The following is a 23,103-nucleotide window of genomic DNA, read 5'->3' as shown; positions in this document are numbered from 1 at the left end:
ACCTGTAGTGTAGGATACAGCACTCACCATAAGACCCAAGGCACGTTTTGGCAATTAGACTTCATCTGGGGACACCATAGGTATCTGTGTAATCCATTACTAAGCCTTGGGCTTGATGTCACCGGACAATACAAAAGTGACATCAACCCCACAAATTCGGTCACTTCCTCCTACTATCACACACGGCTGCATGCGATCTGCGCACCCTATCTTTAGCATAGGATAGGAGCACAGAAAATAAATGGGAAATATTTAAATCAGTTTTACACACCCACTGCGAGCTAGCCATACCATACAGAAATAAAAGGGCTAGGAACAGGAGAACACCAATGTGGCTAAATAAGGATGTAAAAAGGGCAATAAATAACAAGAACAAGGCATTTAAGAAGCTAAAACAAGAATGAAATGAAGCATTAAAAAGTTATAGAGAAAAAAATAAAATGTGTAAAAAAACAAATACATTTAGCAAAAGTGGAAATTGAGAGACTCATTGCTAAGGAAAATAAAACAAACCCCAAACTATTTTTTAATTATATAAACAGTAAAATGATTAAAATTGATGGTGTCGGCCCTTTAAAGAACAATGAGGATGAAATCATAGAGAGCGATGTGGGAAAAGCAAATGTTTTAAATACTTTTTTCTCAACAGTGTTCACACAGGAAAAGGATTTGCCAGGGGAAAAGCAGAGTGATAATATAAACTCCTCATTAAGTATTACCTGCCTAACCCAGGAAGAAGTGTAGAACCGCCTTAGTAACATTAAAATTGACAAATCACCAGGCCCTGATGGCATTCATACTCGGGTATTAAGGGAGTTAAGTAATGTGATAGACAGGACTCTATTCCTTATATTTAAAGACTTTATAGAAACAGGGTCTGTTCCTTTTGATTGGTGGCAAGCAAATGTGGTACCAATATTCAAAAAGGGGTGTAAAAGGGAACCTGGAAACTATAGGCCGATAAGCTTAACATCTGTTGTGGGTAAAATTTTTGAAGGGTTTCTAAGGGATACCATTATGGAATATCTCAATGTTAATAAATGTTTAACTCCATATCAACATGGATTTATGAAGGATCGCTCCTGTCAAACTAACCTGATCAGCTTCTATGAGGATGTAAGCTCTCAAATGGACCAAGGAGAATCATTGGATGTCATTTATCTCGACTTCTCTAAAGCATTTGACACTGTCCCACATAAAAGATTGGTAAGTAAGATGAGAAAGCTTGGGCTAGGGGAAAATGTGTGTAGATGGGTAGGTAGCTGGCTTAGTGATAGAAACTAAAGAGTGGTTATTAATGGTGCATACTCAGATTGGGCCAGGGTTACTAGTTGGGTACCACAAGGTTCTGTATTGGGCCCCCTACTATTTAATATATTTATTAATGATCTAGTGGATGGCTTACACAGTAAAATATCAGTATTTGCAGATGATACAAAACAATGTAAGGTAGTTAACGCAAAGGAGGACAGTTTTCAACTACAGACAGATTTGAGTAAATTGGAGAATTGGGCTGAAAAATGGCAAATGAGGTTTAACACAGATAAGTGTAAGGTTATGCACATGGGAAGGAGAAACAGATGCTACAATTAATTACTAAATGGGAAACTGCTGGGGAAATCAGACATGGAAAAAAGACTTAGGCATCTTAAGGGCCTGTCACACTAAGCGATATCGCTAGCAATATCACTATAACTTGTGACGTTATAGCGATATTGCTAGCGATATCGCTGTGTGTGATACTTACCTACAACCCGCTCCCCCGCTGGTTATCGCTGATCGCGCGAGAACATCCAGGACTGTTTCTCGTCGTCAGCTTCCTGCGGCGCTTCCTGTGGAGAGACGAGTGACGAGCGTGGACGCGGGCGGGAGGACGTCAGGATCGCCTAGTGTGACAGGTAAGTAGCGACCCCCAACCCCTGCGATGTCGCTGGTGAGATCTGCCTGTGTGGCAGCTCACTAGTGACCACTTAGTGATGCACCATAGATCCTGACTGCGTCATATCGCTGGTCGGGATCGCTGGTGCATCGCTAAGTGTGACAGTACCTTTAGTCAATAAGAAGCTAAATTGGAGTGCCCAGTGTCAGGCAGCTGCCACCAAAGCAAATAGGGTCATGGGATGCATTAGAAGAGGTCTGGGGACACGAGATTAAAACATAATTCTCCCTCTGTACAAATCACTTGTCAGACCACACTTGGAGTATTGTGTGCAATTTTGGACGCCGGTGCTCAAGAAAGACATTACTGAACTTGAAAGGGTTAAAAGAAAGGCTACTAAAATGATAAATGGAGTTGGTTCACTACAATACCCAGAAAGGTTATCAAAATTAAGTCTATTTACTCTAGAAAAGAGAAGACTTAGGGGAGACTTAATATATATGTACAAGTATATCAGAGGGCAATACAGAGATCTCTCCAATGAACTGTTTGTACCAAGGACTGTGACAAGAACAAGGGGGCATTCTCTTTGTTTGGAGGAAAGACTATTTCTGCACCAGCATAGAAGAGGGTTCTTCACTAGTGTTGAGCATTCCGATACCGCAAGTATCGGGTATCGGCCGATACTTGCTGTATCGGAATTCCGATACCGACTTCCGATATTTTTTCAATATCGGAAGTCGGCATCGGAATCGGAAGTTCAAAGTTGATTGACAGCCTGATGTCATCATGATGCGCGGTGTGTGCGCATCATGATGCGCCGTCATTTCGGGCCTTCCGGGGGTCTCTGCCGGCCTGCCGGGGGGCTGTGCCGGCCTGCCGGGGGGCTGTGTGGACTGCCCGGGGTCTGTACCGGCCTGCCGGGGGGCTGTGCCGGCCTGCCCGTGGTCTGTGCACCCTGTGGGGGTCTGTACCGGCCTGCCGGGGGGCTGTGCCGGCCTGCCGGGGGGCTGTGCTGATGTCCGGGGGTCTGTGCAAGCATCGTCCGATGGGACTATAAGTCCCATCTGGCGATGCCTGCTACCATGACAGTGATTGACACATTAGCCAATGATGGGACAGTAGTAGTCCCATCATCCGGCTAATGTGTTAAATGTTACAAAAAAAAAAAAAAAATACTACATACATACTACATACATACTACATGCATGCTACATACATACTACATACTACATACATACTACATATATACTACATGCATGCTACATACATACTACATGCATGCTACATACATACTACATACATACTACATACATACTACATGCATGCTACATACATACTACATGCTACATACATACTACATATATACTACATGCATGCTACATACATACTGCATGCTACATACATACTACATATATACTACATACATACTACATACATACTACATGCTACATACATACTACATATATACTACATGCATGCTACATACATACTGCATGCTACATACATACTACATACATACTACATACATACCACATATATACTACATACATACTACATGCATGCTACATACATACTACATACATGCTACATACATACTACATACATACTACATACATACCACATATATACTACATACATACTACATGCATGCTACATACATACTACATACATACTACATACATACTACATGCATGCTACATACATACTACATGCTACATACATACTACATATATACTACATGCATGCTACATACATACTACATACTACATACATACTACATATATACTACATACATACTACATACATGCTACATACATACTGCATGCTACATACATACTACATACATACTACATACATACTACATACATACCACATATATACTACATACAATACATTCATACAATACATACATAGACATACAGTACATATAACATAGAGTAACATACTTACCAATACTTGTCACATTGTTCCCCGAAGCCATTGTCTTTTACGGAATAAATATTAACATAACAAACCACAAAAATACTCACCCACGATCCGAAGCAGTCCACGAGTGTGTCCCACGACGATCTTGGGTAGAGAACTGCAGCATCAGCTGTTGCTGCCGTTCTCTACGGGCTGCAGGAATCCAATGACGGAAGGTAGGTATCCTTCCGCACTGTATTCCTCCGCCACTTAAAAAAAAAAAAGTCCCTAGTCTCACTTTATGCCATTGCTGCGTGGGAAATTCCCACACAGCAATGGCATAAAGTGAGACTAGGGACTTTTTTTTTTTTAAGTGGCGGAGGAATACAGTGCGGAAGGATACCTACCTTCCGTCATTGGATTCCTGCAGCCCGTAGAGAATGGCAGCAACAGCTGATGCTGCAGTTCTCTACCCAAGATCATCGTGGGACACACTCGTGGACTGCTTCGGATCGTGGGTGAGTATTTTTGTGGTTTGTTATGTTAATATTTATTCCGTAAAAGACAATGGCTTCGGGGAACAATGTGACAAGTATTGGTAAGTATGTTACTCTATGTTATATGTACTGTATGTCTATGTATGTATTGTATGAATGTATTGTATGTAGTATATATGTAGTATGTATGTAGTATGTATGTAGCATGTAGTATGTATGTAGTATGTATGTAGCATGCATGTAGTATATATGTAGTATGTATGTGGTATGTATGTAGCATGTAGTATGTATGTAGCATGCATGTAGTATGTATGTAGCATGCATGTAGTATGTATGTAGTATGTATGTAGCATGTAGTATGTATGTAGCATGCATGTAGTATATATGTAGTATGTATGTAGCATGTAGTATGTATGTAGCATGCATATAGTATGTATGTGGTATGTATGTAGCATGTAGCATGCATGTAGTATGTATATAGTATATATGTGGTATGTATGTAGCATGTAGTATGTATGTAGCATGCAGTATGTATGTAGCATGCATGTAGTATATATGTAGTATGTATGTAGCATATATGTAGTATGTATGTAGCATGTAGTATGTATGTAGCATGCAGTATGTATGTAGCATGCAGTATGTATGTAGCATGCAGTATGTATGTAGCATGCATGTAGTATATATGTAGTATGTATGTAGCATATATGTAGTATGTATGTAGCATGTAGTATATATGTAGTATGCATGTTGCATGCATGTAGTATATATGTAGTATGTATGTTGCATGTAGTATATATGTAGTATGCATGTTGCATGCATGTAGTATATATGTAGTATGTATGTTGCATGTAGTATATATGTAGTATGTATGTTGCATGTAGTATATATGTAGTATGCATGTTGCATGCATGTAGTATGTAGTATGAATGTAGCATGTATGTAGTATGTAGTATGAATGTAGCATGTATGTAGTATGCATGTTGTATGTATGTAGCATGTATGTAGCATGTAATTTTTTTTTTTTTTTTACATTCAACACATTAGCCGGATGATGGGACTACTACTGTCCCATCATTGGCTAATGTGTCAATCACTGTCATGGTAGCAGGCATCGCCCGATGGGACTTGTAGTCCCATCGGACGAAGCCTGCACAGACCCCCGAAGCCTGCACAGACCACCGGCAGGCCGGCACAGCCCCCCGGCAGGCCGGCACAGCCCACCGGAGCCTGCACAGACCACCGGCAGGCCGGCACAGCCCCCCGGCAGGCCGGCACAGCCCACCGGAGCCTGCACAGACCACCGGCAGGCCGGCACAGCCCCCCGGCAGGCCGGCACAGCCCACCGGAGCCTGCACAGCCCCCCGGCAGGCCGACACAGACCACCGGAGCCTGCACAGACCCCCTGGCAGGCTGGCACAGACCACCGGAGCCTGCACAGACCCCCTGGCAGGCCGGCACAGCCCCCCGGCAGGCCGGCACAGACCACCGGAGCCTGCACAGACCCCCTGGCAGGCCGGCACAGACCACCGGAGCCTGCACAGACCCCCTGGCAGGACGGCACAGCCCCCCGAAAGGCCCGTACAGACCCCAGAGAGGCTGTACAAGGCAAAAATAGGGTTTTTCTTATTCCGATACCGGAAGTCCCATAGACTTGAATGGGACTTCCGGTATCGGAATCGGCGATACCGATACTTTTTTTTAAGATCGGCCGATCCATTCCGATCCGATACTTTGAAGTATCGGACGGTATCGCTCAACTCTATTCTTCACGGTAAGAGCAGTGAGGCTCTGGAATTCTCTTCCTGAGGAAGTGGTGATGGCCAACTCACTGAATGAATTTAAGAAAGGATTGGATGCTTTTCTTGTGAGTAATGGTATAGAAGGTTACGAATAACATAATATTATAGGTAGATGGTTGACCCAGCTTAGGGGGATTAATTTTTTTCCCTATGGAGAAAATTGGCTTCTACTCTGTAAGTTTTTTGCCTTCCCCAGGATCAACAATGCAGAACAGCTGCACTAAAAATAGGCTGAACTAGATGAACATAAGGTCTTCCTTCAGCCTTCAAAACTATGCTACTTTGTTAGGGTGCTCAGACCGTGCGCTGGCCGTGCGCTAGTAGGATTTTTGCGTGCACTGTGCACTTTTGAAGGTGCGCTGGTGTGCGCCGAATGCACCATGTTGCATTTTGTTGCGCTCGGCACACCTTCAAAAGTGCGCAGCACATGCAAAAATCCTACTAGCACACGGCCAGCGCACGGTCTGCGCACCCTATGCTAAAGATAAGGTGCGCAGATCGCATGCAGCCGTGTGCGATAGTAGGATGAAACGACCAAACGGGGCGGGCAAGGGGCGAGGCTTAGCGGCACCGTGCGCTGCATGTAAAATGCGCTAGTCTGAAGCTAGCCTTATTCTTTGGGTGATGTGAACAGTTTTTTACTGACCGGTTCATTTTTTGTGCATGTCTCATGTGTTCTTAATCCATTCATTTCTTTCTTATGCAAGCTTTGGGGGATACCCGCCTCTCTTGTGGGACATGCACATAAGGAGCCATTTTGCCCAGTGTGCCCATACAGTGCAGCGCCTTTCTGAATCCTGCTCATGTAGGTTTTGTTCACATGATCAGGTTTTAAATGCATTAGATAGGACTGCTCCATGAAGGGTTACCGTGACGTGGTGGAGTGGCTTAGTATACATTTTTTGCAAAAAACATATCAACTAAGTACCCTGTGTTTATCATCGTTTACTAGCACTTGCTGCTACTGTTACATATATTTTACAACAGAGTATTCATGCACGTTTGTCATACTGTGTGTTTTTGCTGTGTCTTAGTCTTTGGTTAGTGTGAACAGTTTCTTACTGACCTGTTCATTTTTTGTGCATGTCTCATGTTTTCTTAATCCATTAATTTCTTGCTTATGCAAGCTTTGGGAGATCCCCGCCTCTCTCTTGTGGGACATGCACATAAGAGGCCATTTTGTCCAGTGTGCCCATACCGTGCAGCGCCTTTCTGGATCCTGCTCATGTAGGTATTGTTCACATGATCAGGTTGTAAATACATTACATAGGACTGCTCTGTGAAGGGTTACCATGACGTGGTGGAGTGGCTTAGTATACATTTTTTGCAAAAAATGTATCAGCTAAATACCCTGTGTTTGTTAACATCTTTTACTAGCACTTGCTGCTTATTGTTACATATATTTTACAGCAGAGTATTCATGCATGTTTGTCATACTGTGTGTTTTTTCTGTGTCTTAGTCTTTGGGTGGTGTGAACAGTTTCTTACTGACCTGTTCATTTTTTGTGCATGTCTCATGTGTTCTTACTACATCTGGAACAAGTGGTGAAGCTTTGGTGACTTGGAGCTATAGCTTTTTACACCAATAGGTGGACGTTATCTGTAACTTCCTACACCCTCATTGCCCTCCTCCTACACCACACCCTCCTGGCTTTGCAAATGAAGTCAGGATGCCAGAGCGGCATTGCTTTGTGATACCACAGCCTGCTGAAATTTAATGCTGAAGAAGTGATGGATTACTTCATGCAGCAGTCAAAACTGCTACATGAATTACTTTGAGATTTAACATGGTGGCTCATAAGCTATGCATGTAGCCTACCAAAGCTTTTAAGATGGTGACCAAATATTTGCGTAGAGATGCATGTAGAATTAACAATGTAATCTTGCTAATATTTATTGTGAAAATATACCAGTATGCAAGAAGGGATGGAGGAAGAAAATTAATTTTCACCTGTTAAGTGCATCAGTTTGTCTGTTGGGGACTGTCAAGGTCGATGTCACATGCTGCAGGATTTGGAGAAATAGGCGAAAGAAAAGAATGATCATCAATAGCTGACTATGTAAGGGTACATAGACATAGCGCAGCCATGGGATGTGGTAGTCGGAGTAAAAATGATCATATTGAAAACAATGATCATGACAATCAACCATTGCTGTGGCTGATAATACTGTTGGTCCTGTTGGAGTGCATGGCAAGATGTTTTCTCTAATACTTGCTGGAGATCAAACATATTGTTAACCTGAAGCAAAGTGATACGTATTGGATAAATATGCTTTTTAGGCTAGGAAGGTGGGTACCAATAGCAGATAGGTACACAACTCTCCAGCCAGGAGGCAATTTTGGAGGATGAGGAGGAAAAATTGTGTTCATGGCAGGGTGGCACCCAAAGCAGCTCAAGGTCATCACTGGAGCATGTCCAAGGGGATACAGAGGGCACAGATGATGCACCTCCCACGGAGGACAGCTTGCTGTTGACTCTGAGCAACCTGGTACACATGAACATATATATGCTCCTATACCTGCGCAATGAGGCAAGAGTAGTCTGGATTGTTATCAGTGCTTATTACTGGACCCCCACTACAAGGACTACATGCCATCCTTACTTCCATTAATGGAGCATAATTGGAAAATGTGGTAATAGAAATGTTTGCAGGTAGACACACTACTGATGGTGTTCCTACTGGACAATGGGGGATCAATGGAAGCAAAAGGAAGTGGTGGAGGAGGAAGTCACCAATTCACCTGGGACACTGGCATCACATCAGAATGGAGGGTTATCCTGGTTAAAATGTGAAAAACCTTCCTCAGCCCACCACAGTATTCATCACCACCATCTGATATGGTTCCCTTTAGCACGAGGCAGCGTTTCAACAATATGGTGGAAGAGAATGTGGCCACATGTCTCCCCGTACAGAGTAATGGAACTGCCCCATTTAATTTCTGAGTCTCCAAATTGAACACATGGCCTGAGCTTGCCATTTACACCCTGGAGGTGCTGAACTGCCCTGCTGCAAGCACACTGTTGGAACATGTGGTTAGCATGGAAGGGAGTGTGATCACAGGTAGAGTTGAGTGAATTTGTTTGGGTCCCCACTTATTTGGCAAGCTATAGTGCTTACCGAATAAGCCACAGTGGGAACCCGGACACATGGAGCGTGCCAGCTGTTCAGCTGATCGGTGCTGGAGCTGAATGTGTCATGGCTGTGTCACAGTCACAACGCATTCATGGAGAGCCTGTGTGTTGGGCTCTCCATGCATGTGCTGTGACTGCGACACAGCTACGATGCATGCAGCTGGTCAGCTGGCATGCTGCATGTATCTGGGATCCCGCTGTAGCTTATTCCGTAATCGCTATAGCTTACCATATAAGCGAGGACCTGAAAAAATTAGCTCCACACAGGCAGACAAATCTGCCTGATCACAGCCAATGTCAAGCTCACATTCATAAAAATTAGCTAAGCGTGGATCTCACAAGGCTTGTCCGTAACTTTGGTTGAATAGAGGAGTATACTAACTGCACCCACCCATTGTTATACTCTACTGCATCTTTTTCATTCTATTTGCCATTCCCAATTATTTGGGGTCTCCCCAAATTAAAAAACAAACAATTAGGTTGTTTTGCAGATTACACCTACAGAGGCTGTGTTGCAGAGTACACCCAAAGAGGTTGATTTTCAGAGTATATCCACAGAGGCTGTATTGAATGGTACACCCATGGAGGCTGTTTTATAGAGTACACCCACACAGTGTTTTTTGCAGAGTGCACCAACAAATACGGGTGCAGAGTACACACAAAGAGGCATTTTGACAGAGTACACACACAACCTAGAACTCTCCCTCACTTGAGCTTCCCTATGCCAATCAGAGCAGCATGGCAGTGCCACCTGTGATCCAGTTATTACACAGGCGGAGTCACATGGTGCACCAGCCAATAACAGCCATGCCAATATTTGGCATGGTTGTTATATCTTCGGAAGTACCCACAGCCTAAAAGATTTGTTGATTGGCTGTACTGCAGCCTTTCATCAAACTTTACTTGGCTTCTTGTGAATTGCTACTCACTTGGGTGTGTTGTGAGTAGTGATGGGCGAACCCGGAGAATAAAGTTAAGGGTCTGTACCGAACACCTACTACTCGGTCATGGACCCCAAACATGGTCTTCTCCAGGAAGTCTGTGTACATCGGGAGTTTCCCACGCTGTCACTGCATGACAGCACAATAATCACCAGCGTGTCATGTGCCCCGTCCTGAGTGACAGGGCTAGCAGGCTGGTAACTGATACAACAGGACGCGGCACGTGTGAATTGCCCTATCTGACGCGGCCCGCAGACCGGTAAATAATACAATAAGACATAAGGGAAAAGGGGAAACCTGGGTAACAATAACAATTAACAATGGTGGCCCTGCGATAGGGAATAGGGACGTGGTGACCTCCTGCTCTCCCCTGAGTCAGTGTCTCTACACTCCTAACGATCCCTAGGCCGGTTCCGCACCGGGCGCCGCTCAGGATACCTTTTAACCCTAGCTCGCCCTGCACCGAAACCCTCACTAGGGAATTGGTCGTGCGGAAACTAATCCCACCACTGCACTAAACACACATAAGGAAAAGTGACAAAACAGGGGAAACACCACTTAGCTTTGCTTTGTTGCGTACGCTCCAAGCAACAGAGCCCACCACCTGCGTGCATCTTTTCCTCCACCATGTCCAACATCTGAGTCCAACTTTTCTGCCAAAAAGTCCAGCATGCTTGAGTCCAGCTCTCAGCAACCAAGTCCAGCACCGTGAGTGCAGTTCTACACCACAACTGCCACTCCACCAAGCCATGCAGGCACTCCTTGCTGACACCATTGCTGTGACTCCACCACGCCATGCCAGCACTCCTTGTAGACATCATCGCTGTGCACTGTCCAGAAACAGACCTTCTCAGCATCATAGTGCAGCCTTGGAGCAACCAGAGTCCACCACCTCCATGCAGCTGTCCAGAAACGGAGTCCCGAAAATGAGTCCAGCTTTTCTGCCAAAAAGTCCAGCATGCTTGAGTCCAGCTCTCAGCAACCAAGTCCAGCACCGTGAGTGCAGTTCTACACCACAACTGCCACTCCACCAAGCCATGCAGGCACTCCTTGCTGACACCATAGCTGACTCCACCACGCCATGCCAGCACTCCTTGCAGACACCATCCACTCTAGGACACTCTCTGAGCTGCCTGTGACTCTCCTTTAGCTCCATCCTTCACCCAGGCTTGCTTGCAAATGAATTCTTTACAATATCACTAGCAGTGATAAACACACCTGATACTCTCTTATAGAGCTATCACACCTGCTACATGATTACGTACACAAACTAAGATAACCAGAGTGTAATGACCCTAATGGCCACCGGGGAAAACTACAACTGAAATCACCACAGTGCAATGACCCTAATGGCCACCGGGGGGCAAAACCACCTTTGGTACAAAGCCAAAGGAAAAAAGAAGGTTATCTTGTGCATTTAATCTGTCGGATCCAACCTGGATAGTGACACAGCGGCTTTCTTTGGAGGTAAGAAAATTACCATCGATGAGAGAGCTGCTGTTCCCATTATTCAGATGACAGCATGATCCAGCAGCTGTGACCAGAGGTAAAAAGTTTACCGCTGGTCACAGAGACATTCACAGAGTTCTACTCTCATCAGCCTCAGTGACTAGCAGTAACATCATCGAAGTTACCGCAGGTCATTGAGGCTTTGTTCCCACCAGCACTTCTCTGTGACCTCAATGAGATCACTGCTAGCACCACCAATTAGATGTTTTGTTTGCCCCGCTGTCATGCAGATGACAGCATGGCAAACAATGGATGTTCGAGCCCCCATTCATCTGAATTGAGTCTGGCTTTGCGTTTGTGTGCTGCTCCGGTACCTAAAATTATTTTTTTTAAATGTTAGCTCATCACTAGTCATGAGGCAACACAGGAAGCATTTCCATCTAAATGTCCATGCTGGTTTGTTGGTGCATCATAATCCAGCAACAAAGAAGAAATAATTGGTTTTTCAGTGCAGTCAAAACAAAGCAAACAGTTTTCACAAAGTCCAATTAGAGCCAGTTATTGTCACACAGGTTGAATAGCATCCAATACACCAACTCAGTCTAGAGATAACACACTGGAGGCCTTCTTCCTCCACACACATAGACTATGTGTCAAACAACAGACTCCAAATTAACATATGAACTACATCCAGAGGTGGGGTATGTGGGCAGCCTAACCTGCTCATCTCTCAGGCTGCCCATAAAACTTAGCCTAGATGCACCAAACAAGCCTCTTAGTACTATGTACACTAAAGCAATACTCCAGGTTTACATCTCAGATGACAACCACTTCTATGAAACATACTTCACATCAACTATATGTCCAGTAGCCACCTTACAATTTGAACACCAACAATACAGTGGACTTCCGGAAAAAGTTTGTGTCCAGTACTAACCCAAAACTTTACAGTTCAGATTCACAAATCTTTACTCATTTCCATCAGATGATACTGACATTTGACAATGAGAAACAAAGCAAGATGGAAAAAAGCAAGAACTTGACGTCCTCACAAATATTTTTGGACAATTTTAAAAAGATTGTGAATTGGATTGGAAAAAGTTTGGAAGATGAGGTCGTCTCCCACAACTATGCGTACACACAGATGGTACAGTGATACTGCAAATGGTCATTAAATAAGTAAATTTTGCCTTATTTTGTGTACTTTTGTCTACAGATGACTTTAAACAGCCTGAATCTGTCAATGTATGCATGAAAAGAAGTTATCATGTTAAGGACTGTGGAAGAGATGTATGTGACCAGACGAAACAACATGTATTTCCATCAGATGATATTGACATTTGACAACGAGAAATACAACAAGATTGGACAAAGCAAGAACTTGACTTGGGCCGATTTTATAAAGATTGTAAATTGGATTGAATTGGAAAAAGATTGGAAGATGAGGATTTCCCATGACTACTGGATACACACGGATGTTACAATGAAACTGGGAATGGTCATTAAATCAGTAAATTTTGTCTCCTTTTGTGAATTTATATCTATAGATAACCGTAAACAGGCTGAATCTGTCAATGAATGCATTTATTGAAGCTGTAATGTTGTGGACTGTGGAAGCGATATATGTGACCAGAAGAAATATTCATCTCCAGCAGATAATATTCATATGAGACAACGAGAAACAGAACAAGATAGCAAAAAGCAAGAACTTGACTTGAATGAAACTAAAGCTGTCGATGTGGCTAGTGATTCACTGTATTAGGCTGGGTCACACTTAAGAAAAAATCGCATGAGTCTCAATACCCAGCACTGCAACCAACACTCGGGACTGGAATGTGAGACTGCATGTATCTCTATACAGCTGAGGGCTCTGGTCCGAGTGCTGGCGGCAGTGCTGGGAAATGATGCGAGAGACTTGTGCGAATGTCTTGCAAGTGTGACCCAGCCTTACGGGTACTCTGCCCAAGGCTGTATTAGGTCACTGTGAATCAGGCTGTATTTGGTCCCACTGCACCAGGCTGTATTAGGTTACTGTGCACACCAGGTAGTATTAGATCACTGTGAACCAGGTTGTATTATGTGTACTCTGCACTAGGCTGTATTACTGGCACTCTGCATCAGTCTACATTAGGTCACTATGCACCAGGCTGTATGCACCAAGCTGTATTTTGGGTACTCTGCACCAGGCTGTATTAGTTCACTGTGCACCAGGCTGCACTGGTACTCTTCACCAGGCTGTACTACAGGTACTCTGCACCAGGCTACGTGGTACTGAAGATGTCCAGGAACAGATCCGGAGAGGTAAGTGTTAAAAGCAACTATTTATTTAAAAAAGATTACATTTTGTATCATATTAGTAAAAATTGCATATCCCTGGGAATGCATCAGACTGACACATGTCGAATTTCTTGTTCTTAGTCATAGTATGGTATGCATCCTAGATCTAGGATGTTATTTTATATAGTATTTAAACAGGAAATGACGTTGACAGTTTTCCATATTATATACCAGTTTTTTTTATTGCATTTGTTTGATGATATTGCATTTGTATTTAATAAATATATATCCATTCTGATGTTCATGCCATATGGTACTATGGTATTTAATTTAAGAATAATAGATGCATTTTTGTATTTTAGAAATCACGATCAGTCACCTCTCCTTTTGGGTGGAGGAACCCCTTTAAACTGCATTAACGTTAAGGGTAATAACATCACCATTTATGTGTCTGCACCAGGCTGTATTATTGGTACTCTCCATCAGTCTGTTAGGGAACGCTACACCAGGCTGCTATGGCACTCTGCACCAGGTTATAGGGAACTCGGGCTGTTAGGGCACTGTGCATTAGGATGTTATGGCACTCTGTACCAGGCTGTTAGGGCACTGTACACAAAGATGTTAGGGCAAGCTGCACCGGGCTGATAGAGCACGCTGCACCAGGCTTTTATGGCACTCTGCACCGGGCGGTTAAGATACTGTGGACCAGGCTGTTAAAGCCCTCTACACCAGGCTGTCATGGCACTGTGCACTAGGCTGTCTCCCATTGCTTCCTGTCCGATACTCGGTCCTCTGCCGCTCCGATGTGTTTCATCCTCGACCCAGAATTCACTCTAAGCTGGGACCTTTGAGCATGCAAAGTAAGCTCCAGGCCCCAGTCAAGAGTAAATACTGGGTTATAGATGGAGTACAACAGAGGCATGATTGGCTAGACAGTGGGAAGGAAGCAGCAGGGCAAGCAAGAGAGAAAAGCAGCGGGAAAAAGGTTGAAAAAAAGAAGAGAAATACTTACCTCCCTGCTCACCTTTTCAGCTGTCCATGCTGCTACCTGCTCACTGTCTAGTCTTTCATGCTTCTATTGAGTTTTATCTTTGTGTTCACTGTAGGCTGAGACTTCTGGACCCACCTGCAGTATCTGATGCTCACTATGGGCTGGGACTTCTGAGGTAGCTGGAAGGGAGCAGCAAGGACAATGGGAGATGGGAGAGATGCGGTTTGTTTACCTTTTTATGACCCTCTAATGCCGAGCAAAATGGCGGTCACAGCTGTTTACGATTTTGCTGAATTTACATGGAGCAGAAAATCTGTATTTCATAGAATGCAGATTTTTGCAAAATTCAAGTAGCGTTCAATTCCATGCAAATAAATTTGCTCACCTCTAGCTAATATGCAAGCAACAAAACTGTCAACTTGACATGACAAAATCAAACATGATAGAAATTAAGACATTCTGTACCAGAAAACTAGAATAGAAAAATAGATATGTGAATGTATGTCTGTCTCTAAATTCCACTTTCCCACTTGTATAAAATATGTATACATACTTTATTAAGGGAATTATGCTATAAATACTAAGAAAGATAAAGTGTACAAATTCACCTTTCTGTGATTTGGCATTGCAGACATAAGCAACATATAGTAGTTTGAATCCTGACAATATTCTTTTCAAGATATACTCAGTGCACATCACTAGCTTCTTCCATCTGAATTTTAAGCTAAACTGCTGAGCCCCATATGGTCATACTGCACAGAGAACAGCTGTGACAGATGAGGCTTGGTCTGACTGTGCCCCTAAAGGCATGCTTGACCCATTCTTTATAAAAGCAGAAGAATTTTTAAAATTTGCAAAATATAATGTCCTGTAGGTGCCAAAGCTGTAAAGTGAGGCAGAGAAGGCTAAAATGTATGGGGCTATGTTTTTTGGTTTGAAAATCTATGGCACTTTGAAAAATCACAGGATCTATAGACATGTTAGTGATAAGATGAAAAACTGTAAAAAGAACTGTACACAAAAATAAAATTATGAAAAACCGAAAACAACATTTTCAAAACAACTCAATTTATTCAGTATTGTGTATGAGCACTCTACAGATAAATGCTCGTATACAAACACCTTACATACTATCAGTGAGGTTAGGTTGCTTTCATGCTCCACTATGTCTACTGGAGACGATGACTCAATTGCAGCTTACTATGTATGAATGTCCATCTTCATAAGACGTGTAGGTCTGGAGTCACACTAGAGTATAAAAAAATCGGTCTGATGTAAAAGGAAGATGAGTGTCATGTAAGTGCATGTCAGTGCTATGTGAGTAGAATTTGATTTCTCTCACATAGCATACGTTTTAAATTTGCATGACGTGTATTCAATCCGTATGCAATGCGTTTTTAATATCAGCTTTTACATACTGTAATTTTCTGTCATTTAAAGATAATTTACAAACTAATAAAACACTCTTGAATACAGATATAGATAGATAGACAGATAGATATATAGAATAAATAGGATATATGTCCTGTAGATATTTAATGTCACAAGCTTTCCTATAAATAACTAGCTCTCATTAGTGCCTTACATGTGACACTAAAGAGTATTTAGCCTTATTTAACTTATTAAATAAATAATTCAATTAAAAAAATGGCGTGGTGTCCCCCCTTTTTTTTTTAGCAACCAGTTAAGGGAAAGCAGACAGCTGTGAGTTGGTGTTTTTATTCTGTGAAGGGGAAAATATTTCTGGAACTTTCCAGCCTATGACTAACAACTCACAACAGTCTGCGTAGCCTTTACTGGTTATTAGAAAAGGGGGACCTAAACAAAAAAGACACAAGTTCCCCCTATATTTAATAACCTGTAAATGCTAAGCAGACAGCGGTGGGCTGATATTAATAGGCTGTAAAGGGCCATGGATATTGGTCCTTCTCAGACTTATAACACCAGTCCTCATCCAAACCAGAAATGGTGCAACCATTAAATGTGCCAATTTTGGCCTTTAGCCTTGGATATTCCTGATTGTCCAGGGGCGATGGCAATCAGGGTAATTGTTTTGAGGTTGATATCAGCTGTGTCCACTTACATCAAGCCCAAGGGTTACTAATGGAAAGGTGTCTGTCAGATACCTACATTACTAACCCCACAGTCAAAAGAATGAGACACACAAACATACAAAAGCCCTTTAACTATAAAAAGCGCTCGCCAACAATTACCCTCTTGCACCCATGTATTAGCAAAAAAAGAAAATCCAGAGGGTCTGCCATAATCCATAATATAGACATATCATGACTATCCCCAACTCTGCTATATCTGGAAGCAATTGTCATGGAGTGCTTTTACAATTAAAGGACTTTTAATCAATTGCAAAAGCAATACCACAAGGGCACTCAGGAAGAGCATTTAATGGATGTGATATTTCTGGGGGTATTATTAGTTTGGGAAGGGGCCAGTATCCATGGCTCTTCCCAGCCTTTTAATATCAGCCCACATTTGTGTGAATAGTCTTTGCTGGTTATGAAAATTAGGTGGAACCCCAAGTAATTTTTTTGTCCCTCCTATTTAATAACCAGTAAAATCTATGCAGACAGCTGAGTGCTGTTATTAATAGGCTGGGAAGCTTCTTGGATATTTGCCACTTTCCAGAAAAATAACACCAGCTCCCAGCTGTCTGCTTTCCCTCAACTGGTTATTAAAAATAAGAGGGACCCAACACCATTTTTTTTAATTTAATTATTATTATCTAAATACAAGTACAGGAAGCGACACAGACAAAGCACTGATTATATATCTCACTGGCTTATTTCTATCTATTCTATTCTGACAGCTTGGGCTGTGAATTTACTGTAGTTGACTGATAAAATGTCAGTTTCCTTTGAGATGTGTGTGTTAAAATCAGATGGCACACACATGGTCTGTGTGCAGTGCGATTTCTTAATCGCACTCATTGACTTTAATTAGCGATTGTGATCCAATTCTCACAGATAATTGCAGCAGGCTGCAAGTTTTTTCTTAGTCTGATCTGAGAAAAAAGCTCAAAGATCGGCACTGAATCATTGTTTAAAATTGATCAGAGTGCAATGCGATGTTTTATTGCATTGCACTCTTCCATATAATATTATAATCATAGAATCATAGAATCATAGAATCGTAGAGTTGGAAGGGACCTCCTGGGCCATCGGGTCCAACCCCCTGCTCAAAGCAGGATTCGCTAAATCATCCCAGTCAGATGTCTGTCCAGCCTCTGTTTGAAGACTTCCATTGAAGGAGAACTCACCACTTCTCGTGGCAGCCTGTTCCACTCATTGATCACTCTAACTGTCAAAAAGTTTTTTCTAATATCTAATCTGTGTCTCCTCCCATTCAGTTTCATCCCATTGCTTCTAGTCTTTCCTTGTGCAAATGAGAATAAAGTTGATCCTTCTACAATGTGACAGCCCTTTAGATATTTGTAGACAGCTATTAAGTCTCCTCTCAGTCTTCTCTTTTGCAAACTAAACATTCCCAAATCCTGCAACCTTTCCTCATAAGACAGGGTTTGCAGACCGGTCACCATTCTGGTCGCTCTTTTCTGAACTTGCTCCAGTTTGTTGATGTCTTTTTTAAAATGTGGTGCCCAAAACTGGACACAATATTCCAGATGAGGTCTGACCAAAGAGGAGTAGAGGGAAATAATGACTTCACGTGATCTAGACTGTATGCTTCTGTTAATACATCCTAGAATTGCATTTGCCTTTTTTGCTGCTGCATCACACTGTTGACTCATATTCAGTCTGTGATCTATTAGTATACCCAAGTCTTTTTCACATGTGCTGTCACTTAGCCCTATTCCTCCCATTCTATATATGCTTTTTTCATTTTTATTGCCCAGATGTAGTACTTTGCATTTCTCCCTGTTAAAAACCATTCTGTTAGTTGCTGCCCACTTCTCCAGTTTATTTAAATCTTTTTGAATCCTCTCTCTCTCTTCTCTAGTATTAGCTATCCCTCCTAGCTTTGTGTCATCAGCAAATTTAATCAGTTTACCCTCAATTTCTTCATCTAAATCGTTGATAAAGATGTTGAACAATACAGGGCCCAGGACAGAGCCCTGTGGTACCCCACTTGAGACATTCTTCCAACTGGATGTGCAGCCATTTACGACCACTCTTTGGGTCCGATCACTAAGCCAGTTATGAATCCACCTAACAGTTGCCTTGTCCATTCCATACTTAGTCATTTTTTCAATAAGGATTGTATGAGAGACTTTGTCAAATGCTTTGCTGAAGTCAAGATATACTATATCTACAGCATTTCCTTGATCCACCCAATCAGTAATACCGTCATAGAAGGAAATTAAATTAGTCTGACATGACTTATTAGTTACAAACCCATGCTGACTCTGCTTAATCACTTCATTCTTATCCAGGTATTGACATACATGTTGTTTAATAATTTGTTCAAAGATCTTTCCTGGTATAGAAGTCAGACTCACCGGCCTATAGTTGCCTGGGTCCACCTTCTTCCCCTTTTTGAAGATAGGAACAACATTTGCTCTTCTCCAGTCTTCTGGCACTTCTCCTGTTCTCCAAGAATTTTCAAAGATTATGGAGAGGGGTTCAAAAATTTCTTCTGCTATCTCCTTCAGTACTCTGGGGTGTAATTCATCTGGACCTGGAGACTTGAATTCATTTAGGTTAGCTAAGTGTTTCTTCACTATCTTTCTGTTTATAGATATCCTGGATTCTTCCTATCCCTTAATAGGACAGTGAATAACAGTTGATGTTACATTTCCTTTCTGAGAGAAAACAGATGCAAAATAGGAATTTAAAAGTTCAGCCTTCTCAACATCCTGTCTTACCATTTCATCATTTTCATCCTGTAAAAATCCTATAGCATCTTTGACTTTTCTTTTACTTTTGACATATCCCCAAAATCCTTTATTATTGCTTTTGACATCTCTTGCAAGCCTCAATTCATTTTCAGCTTTAGCTAATCTGATTTGTGCCCTGCAGGTTCTGCAGACAGCATTATATTCTTCTTTAGATATGCCTCCCTCTTTCCATTTTATAAACATTTTTTTCTTCCTTTTTAGCATGTGCTTAAGTTCTGTGTTCATCCATCCTGGTTTCCTTAAATGCTTCCTATTCTTCCCTCTTTTCGGAATTGTCAACAACTGTGCTTTGAGAATTTCATTTTTCAAGATTTCCCATCCTTCCTGGACATTTTTGTCTTTAAGGATATCCAGCCATTGGATCCCTCCAATTCTCTTTCTGAATCCCTTAAAATCTGCCTTTCTGAAATCTAACCTTGACGTCTGAGTCTTCACAGGTCTTCCGCCTCTAGTTATCCAAAATTCTAAAATAGCATGGTCGCTACCTCCTAGGGTCCCAGACACTTTTACCTCCTCAACCATTTCCTCCCTGTTTATAAGGATTAGATCCAAGGTAGCAGTTCCCCTTGTTTTCTCCCTTACTTTTTGGAAGATAATGTGAGTAAGCCCTAAGCCTGAAAATGGTGCATGACAGAGCACACATTGACTCCATCTATACTAGTACCTGTGTTTTTCCTGAGTTCCTTATGTCCCCACCCCAAGTTCCTGATTGGCTCTTCCTGAGATCTTCTGATTGAGCACCCTACTTAAAGCTGGCACTTCACTTTCTTCATTGTAAGATTATTAAAGCCACAGACTTTACTCTAGCTCCTTCCAATCTGCTGCTTATCCTCAGGATCCTACTACTGCTCTGTGTACCAAACTCTGGCTGTATCCTGATTATGTTATGTGGTTATCCTTCAAACTACACTGCTGGTCCACGCACCGACCTCTGGCTATATCCTGATGACACTACCTGCCGGTGCTGCCCTTAGTGGTTACAATATCATTACTTCAGCCCAGGTCTGTCCATAATAAAGGTGCTAATATCATTTTGCGTCATCACGTGGGCTTTCCAATAAAACCCTGCAGTTATGACTTCATATGTTGGCAGCACAGTGGATCAGATTGCACTGTTGCATTGCACAGCTGGCATGCTGGATTTAACTCCTTCACCACCTTGCGATTTTCCATTTTTGCACTTTAATTTTTTTGCTCCCCATCATCCCAGAGCCATAACTTTTAATTTTGCCATCAATATAGCCATATAAGCCATATGAGGGCTAGTTTTTCATTGGACGACTTGTAGTTTTGAATGACACCAATTTTATCAATTGTGTTCACTAAATGCTAAATCTGACCTGACAATGATTCTCCAGGTCAGTATGAGTACGAAGATACCAAACATGTATGTAAGAAAAATACAAATTTGCTTTTATCGCCATTTTCCGAAACTCGAAGCTTTTCCATTTTTTAGGATCTGGGGCTGAGTAATGTCTTATTTTTTTCTCCCTGAACTGACAATTTTATTAATATTATTTTGGGGTAGATGCAATGTTTTGATTGCCTGTTATTGCATTTTATTGCAATGTTGTGGCTGCCAAAAACGCATATTTCTAGAGTTTCAATATCTTTACTTGTTACGCAATTTCCCAATTGGATTAATTTACTTTACATTTTGATCGGAAATTGCTAAACACAGCGATACCAAATGTATATCTTTTAAATTTTTTTTATTTGTTTTATTTTTAGTAGGGCAAAAGGATGGTGATTTTTTGTGATTTTTTTAATATGTTTTAAAACTTTTTTTATTGCCTTCAATAGTCTAGGAGACTTGAAGCTGAGATGATCACCTGTGCTACACAGAGCATGGCTATGTAGCAGCAATCACAATTTCCTATGAATGATGGTCACGGGCCAACATTCATGGGAGATTCACAATGACAGGCATGAAGGTCTTCTGCAGACCCCTGGCTATTATGGTAGCCATAAGCACCCTGCAATCATGTGAAAGGGGCACTAATGGGTGGGACTTGGGACACACTTCTGTCCGATGTTAAATGTACTGTGAGTGATGAGCTGTAATTTACTGGAAAGATTCGGCTCAGCGTCTGAGCAAGCAGCAAAGGCAGGGACATGACCTTTGACAAATACATCATCTATAAGGAGTTTGTATGTTTTTCCTGTGTTTGTGTGGGTTTCCTCCTCTTCTGGCCAGAGTATTCCCTCTCACCCTTCTCTCCTTGACATATATTTTCCAAGCAATTACAAGCTTTCCAGTATTGAGATTCATGTAAAGTAAAATTTGCCACAAATCATATAATTTTAAGTCAGCAAATTCGCATTTGAAAAGGTTCGCTCATCTCTATCTGAGTGCATGGGAATAAAAAAAACATATACCATATTTTTCAGACTCTGACACACTTTTTTCCCAAAATTTTTTTGGGGAAAATAGGGGTGGGTCGTATAGTCCGAATGTACTTACCAGGAACGTGGCGACAGCAGGATTTGGTCGATTTTACCTGCCCTGGGCTGAGAAGAGGGGGTGTTCAGTGGTCCGATGCTGCAGGTCGATGATCTGACTCCCATACTAGGCTGGTGTGGCAGTATTCGGCAGTGCTCGTTGGTGCTGTTGGCTCCACCGACATTTTGTGAAAGCACAGAGCCCATGCATTTTTTTTGGCTGCAATGCAGTGGCCATCGGGAAAATGGCCACCGAAGGCGGCACATGAGCAGATTGAGATCTCGACAATGATAGATATTGTTCTCCAGTATACTATTTGTACTCTGGTGAAATTGATACCACTTCAGTGGTTTCTGCCAATAATTTGGTAAATATGTAGACTCCTGCTTGTGTCTCCTTCATGTATGTTGCCTGTAGCAGTAGGCCTCCGAGACCATCAGGCCTCCACTTCTTTTGACCCGTGTTACTACTATCCTTAGATTTTTCTGACAATAGTACTCTACGAAACTAATATTTGTGCCAGATGAGTTTGGCTGAGCATGAAAGCAGGTTGAGCTGTTGCATGTGGTATTTGAGCTTCCAGCACAGCAGGCCTTCACCCATCTGTCACCAACCTCGCCTTAATTGGACGTACAATTGAAAGCTGTAAATGCTGGTGCAGACTCCCATACCTCATTCATGGCTGATTGCTGCCATGCCATGCTACAATTTGTACTGTGGGTGAAAATTGAGGCCACTTTCCTGGTGTCTCCTCCTACTTTGAGGTGTTATGGCAGCTTTTGGGGCCATTTGAAGGTTTTGTGCATGCGTTTGTTTTGCCTCCCATTGACTGAAATGGCATTCGGCTATGTCTGGCGGGAATTCGACGAATATATCGACGAATATTGCAAATTCGGCGATCGTAATCCAAACTAA

At 42.2% G+C, this 23,103-nt stretch overlaps 1 protein-coding gene across 1 annotated transcript in view; it reads left to right on the top strand.

Moving 5' to 3' along the window:
- Positions 1-13,369, top strand: part of LOC141099801 (uncharacterized) — a 61,399-nt gene extending 48,030 nt beyond the window's left edge. The window contains exons 4-6 of the mRNA XM_073587871.1: positions 12,593-12,754; positions 12,824-12,852; positions 13,201-13,369. Of these exons, the coding sequence (XP_073443972.1) occupies positions 12,593-12,754; positions 12,824-12,852; positions 13,201-13,369 (360 nt within the window). The remainder of the gene's footprint in view (positions 1-12,592; positions 12,755-12,823; positions 12,853-13,200) is intronic.
- The last annotated feature ends 9,734 nt before the right edge of the window (positions 13,370-23,103 follow it).

Source organism: Dendrobates tinctorius, unplaced genomic scaffold, assembly GCF_039654945.1.
Source record: "Dendrobates tinctorius isolate UK_male_01 unplaced genomic scaffold, ASM3965494v1 ptg000011l, whole genome shotgun sequence".
NCBI lineage: Eukaryota > Metazoa > Chordata > Amphibia > Anura > Dendrobatidae > Dendrobates > Dendrobates tinctorius.
The sequence above is the reverse complement of the archived record's forward strand: the minus strand, read 5'-3'. Positions and strand labels throughout refer to the sequence as shown.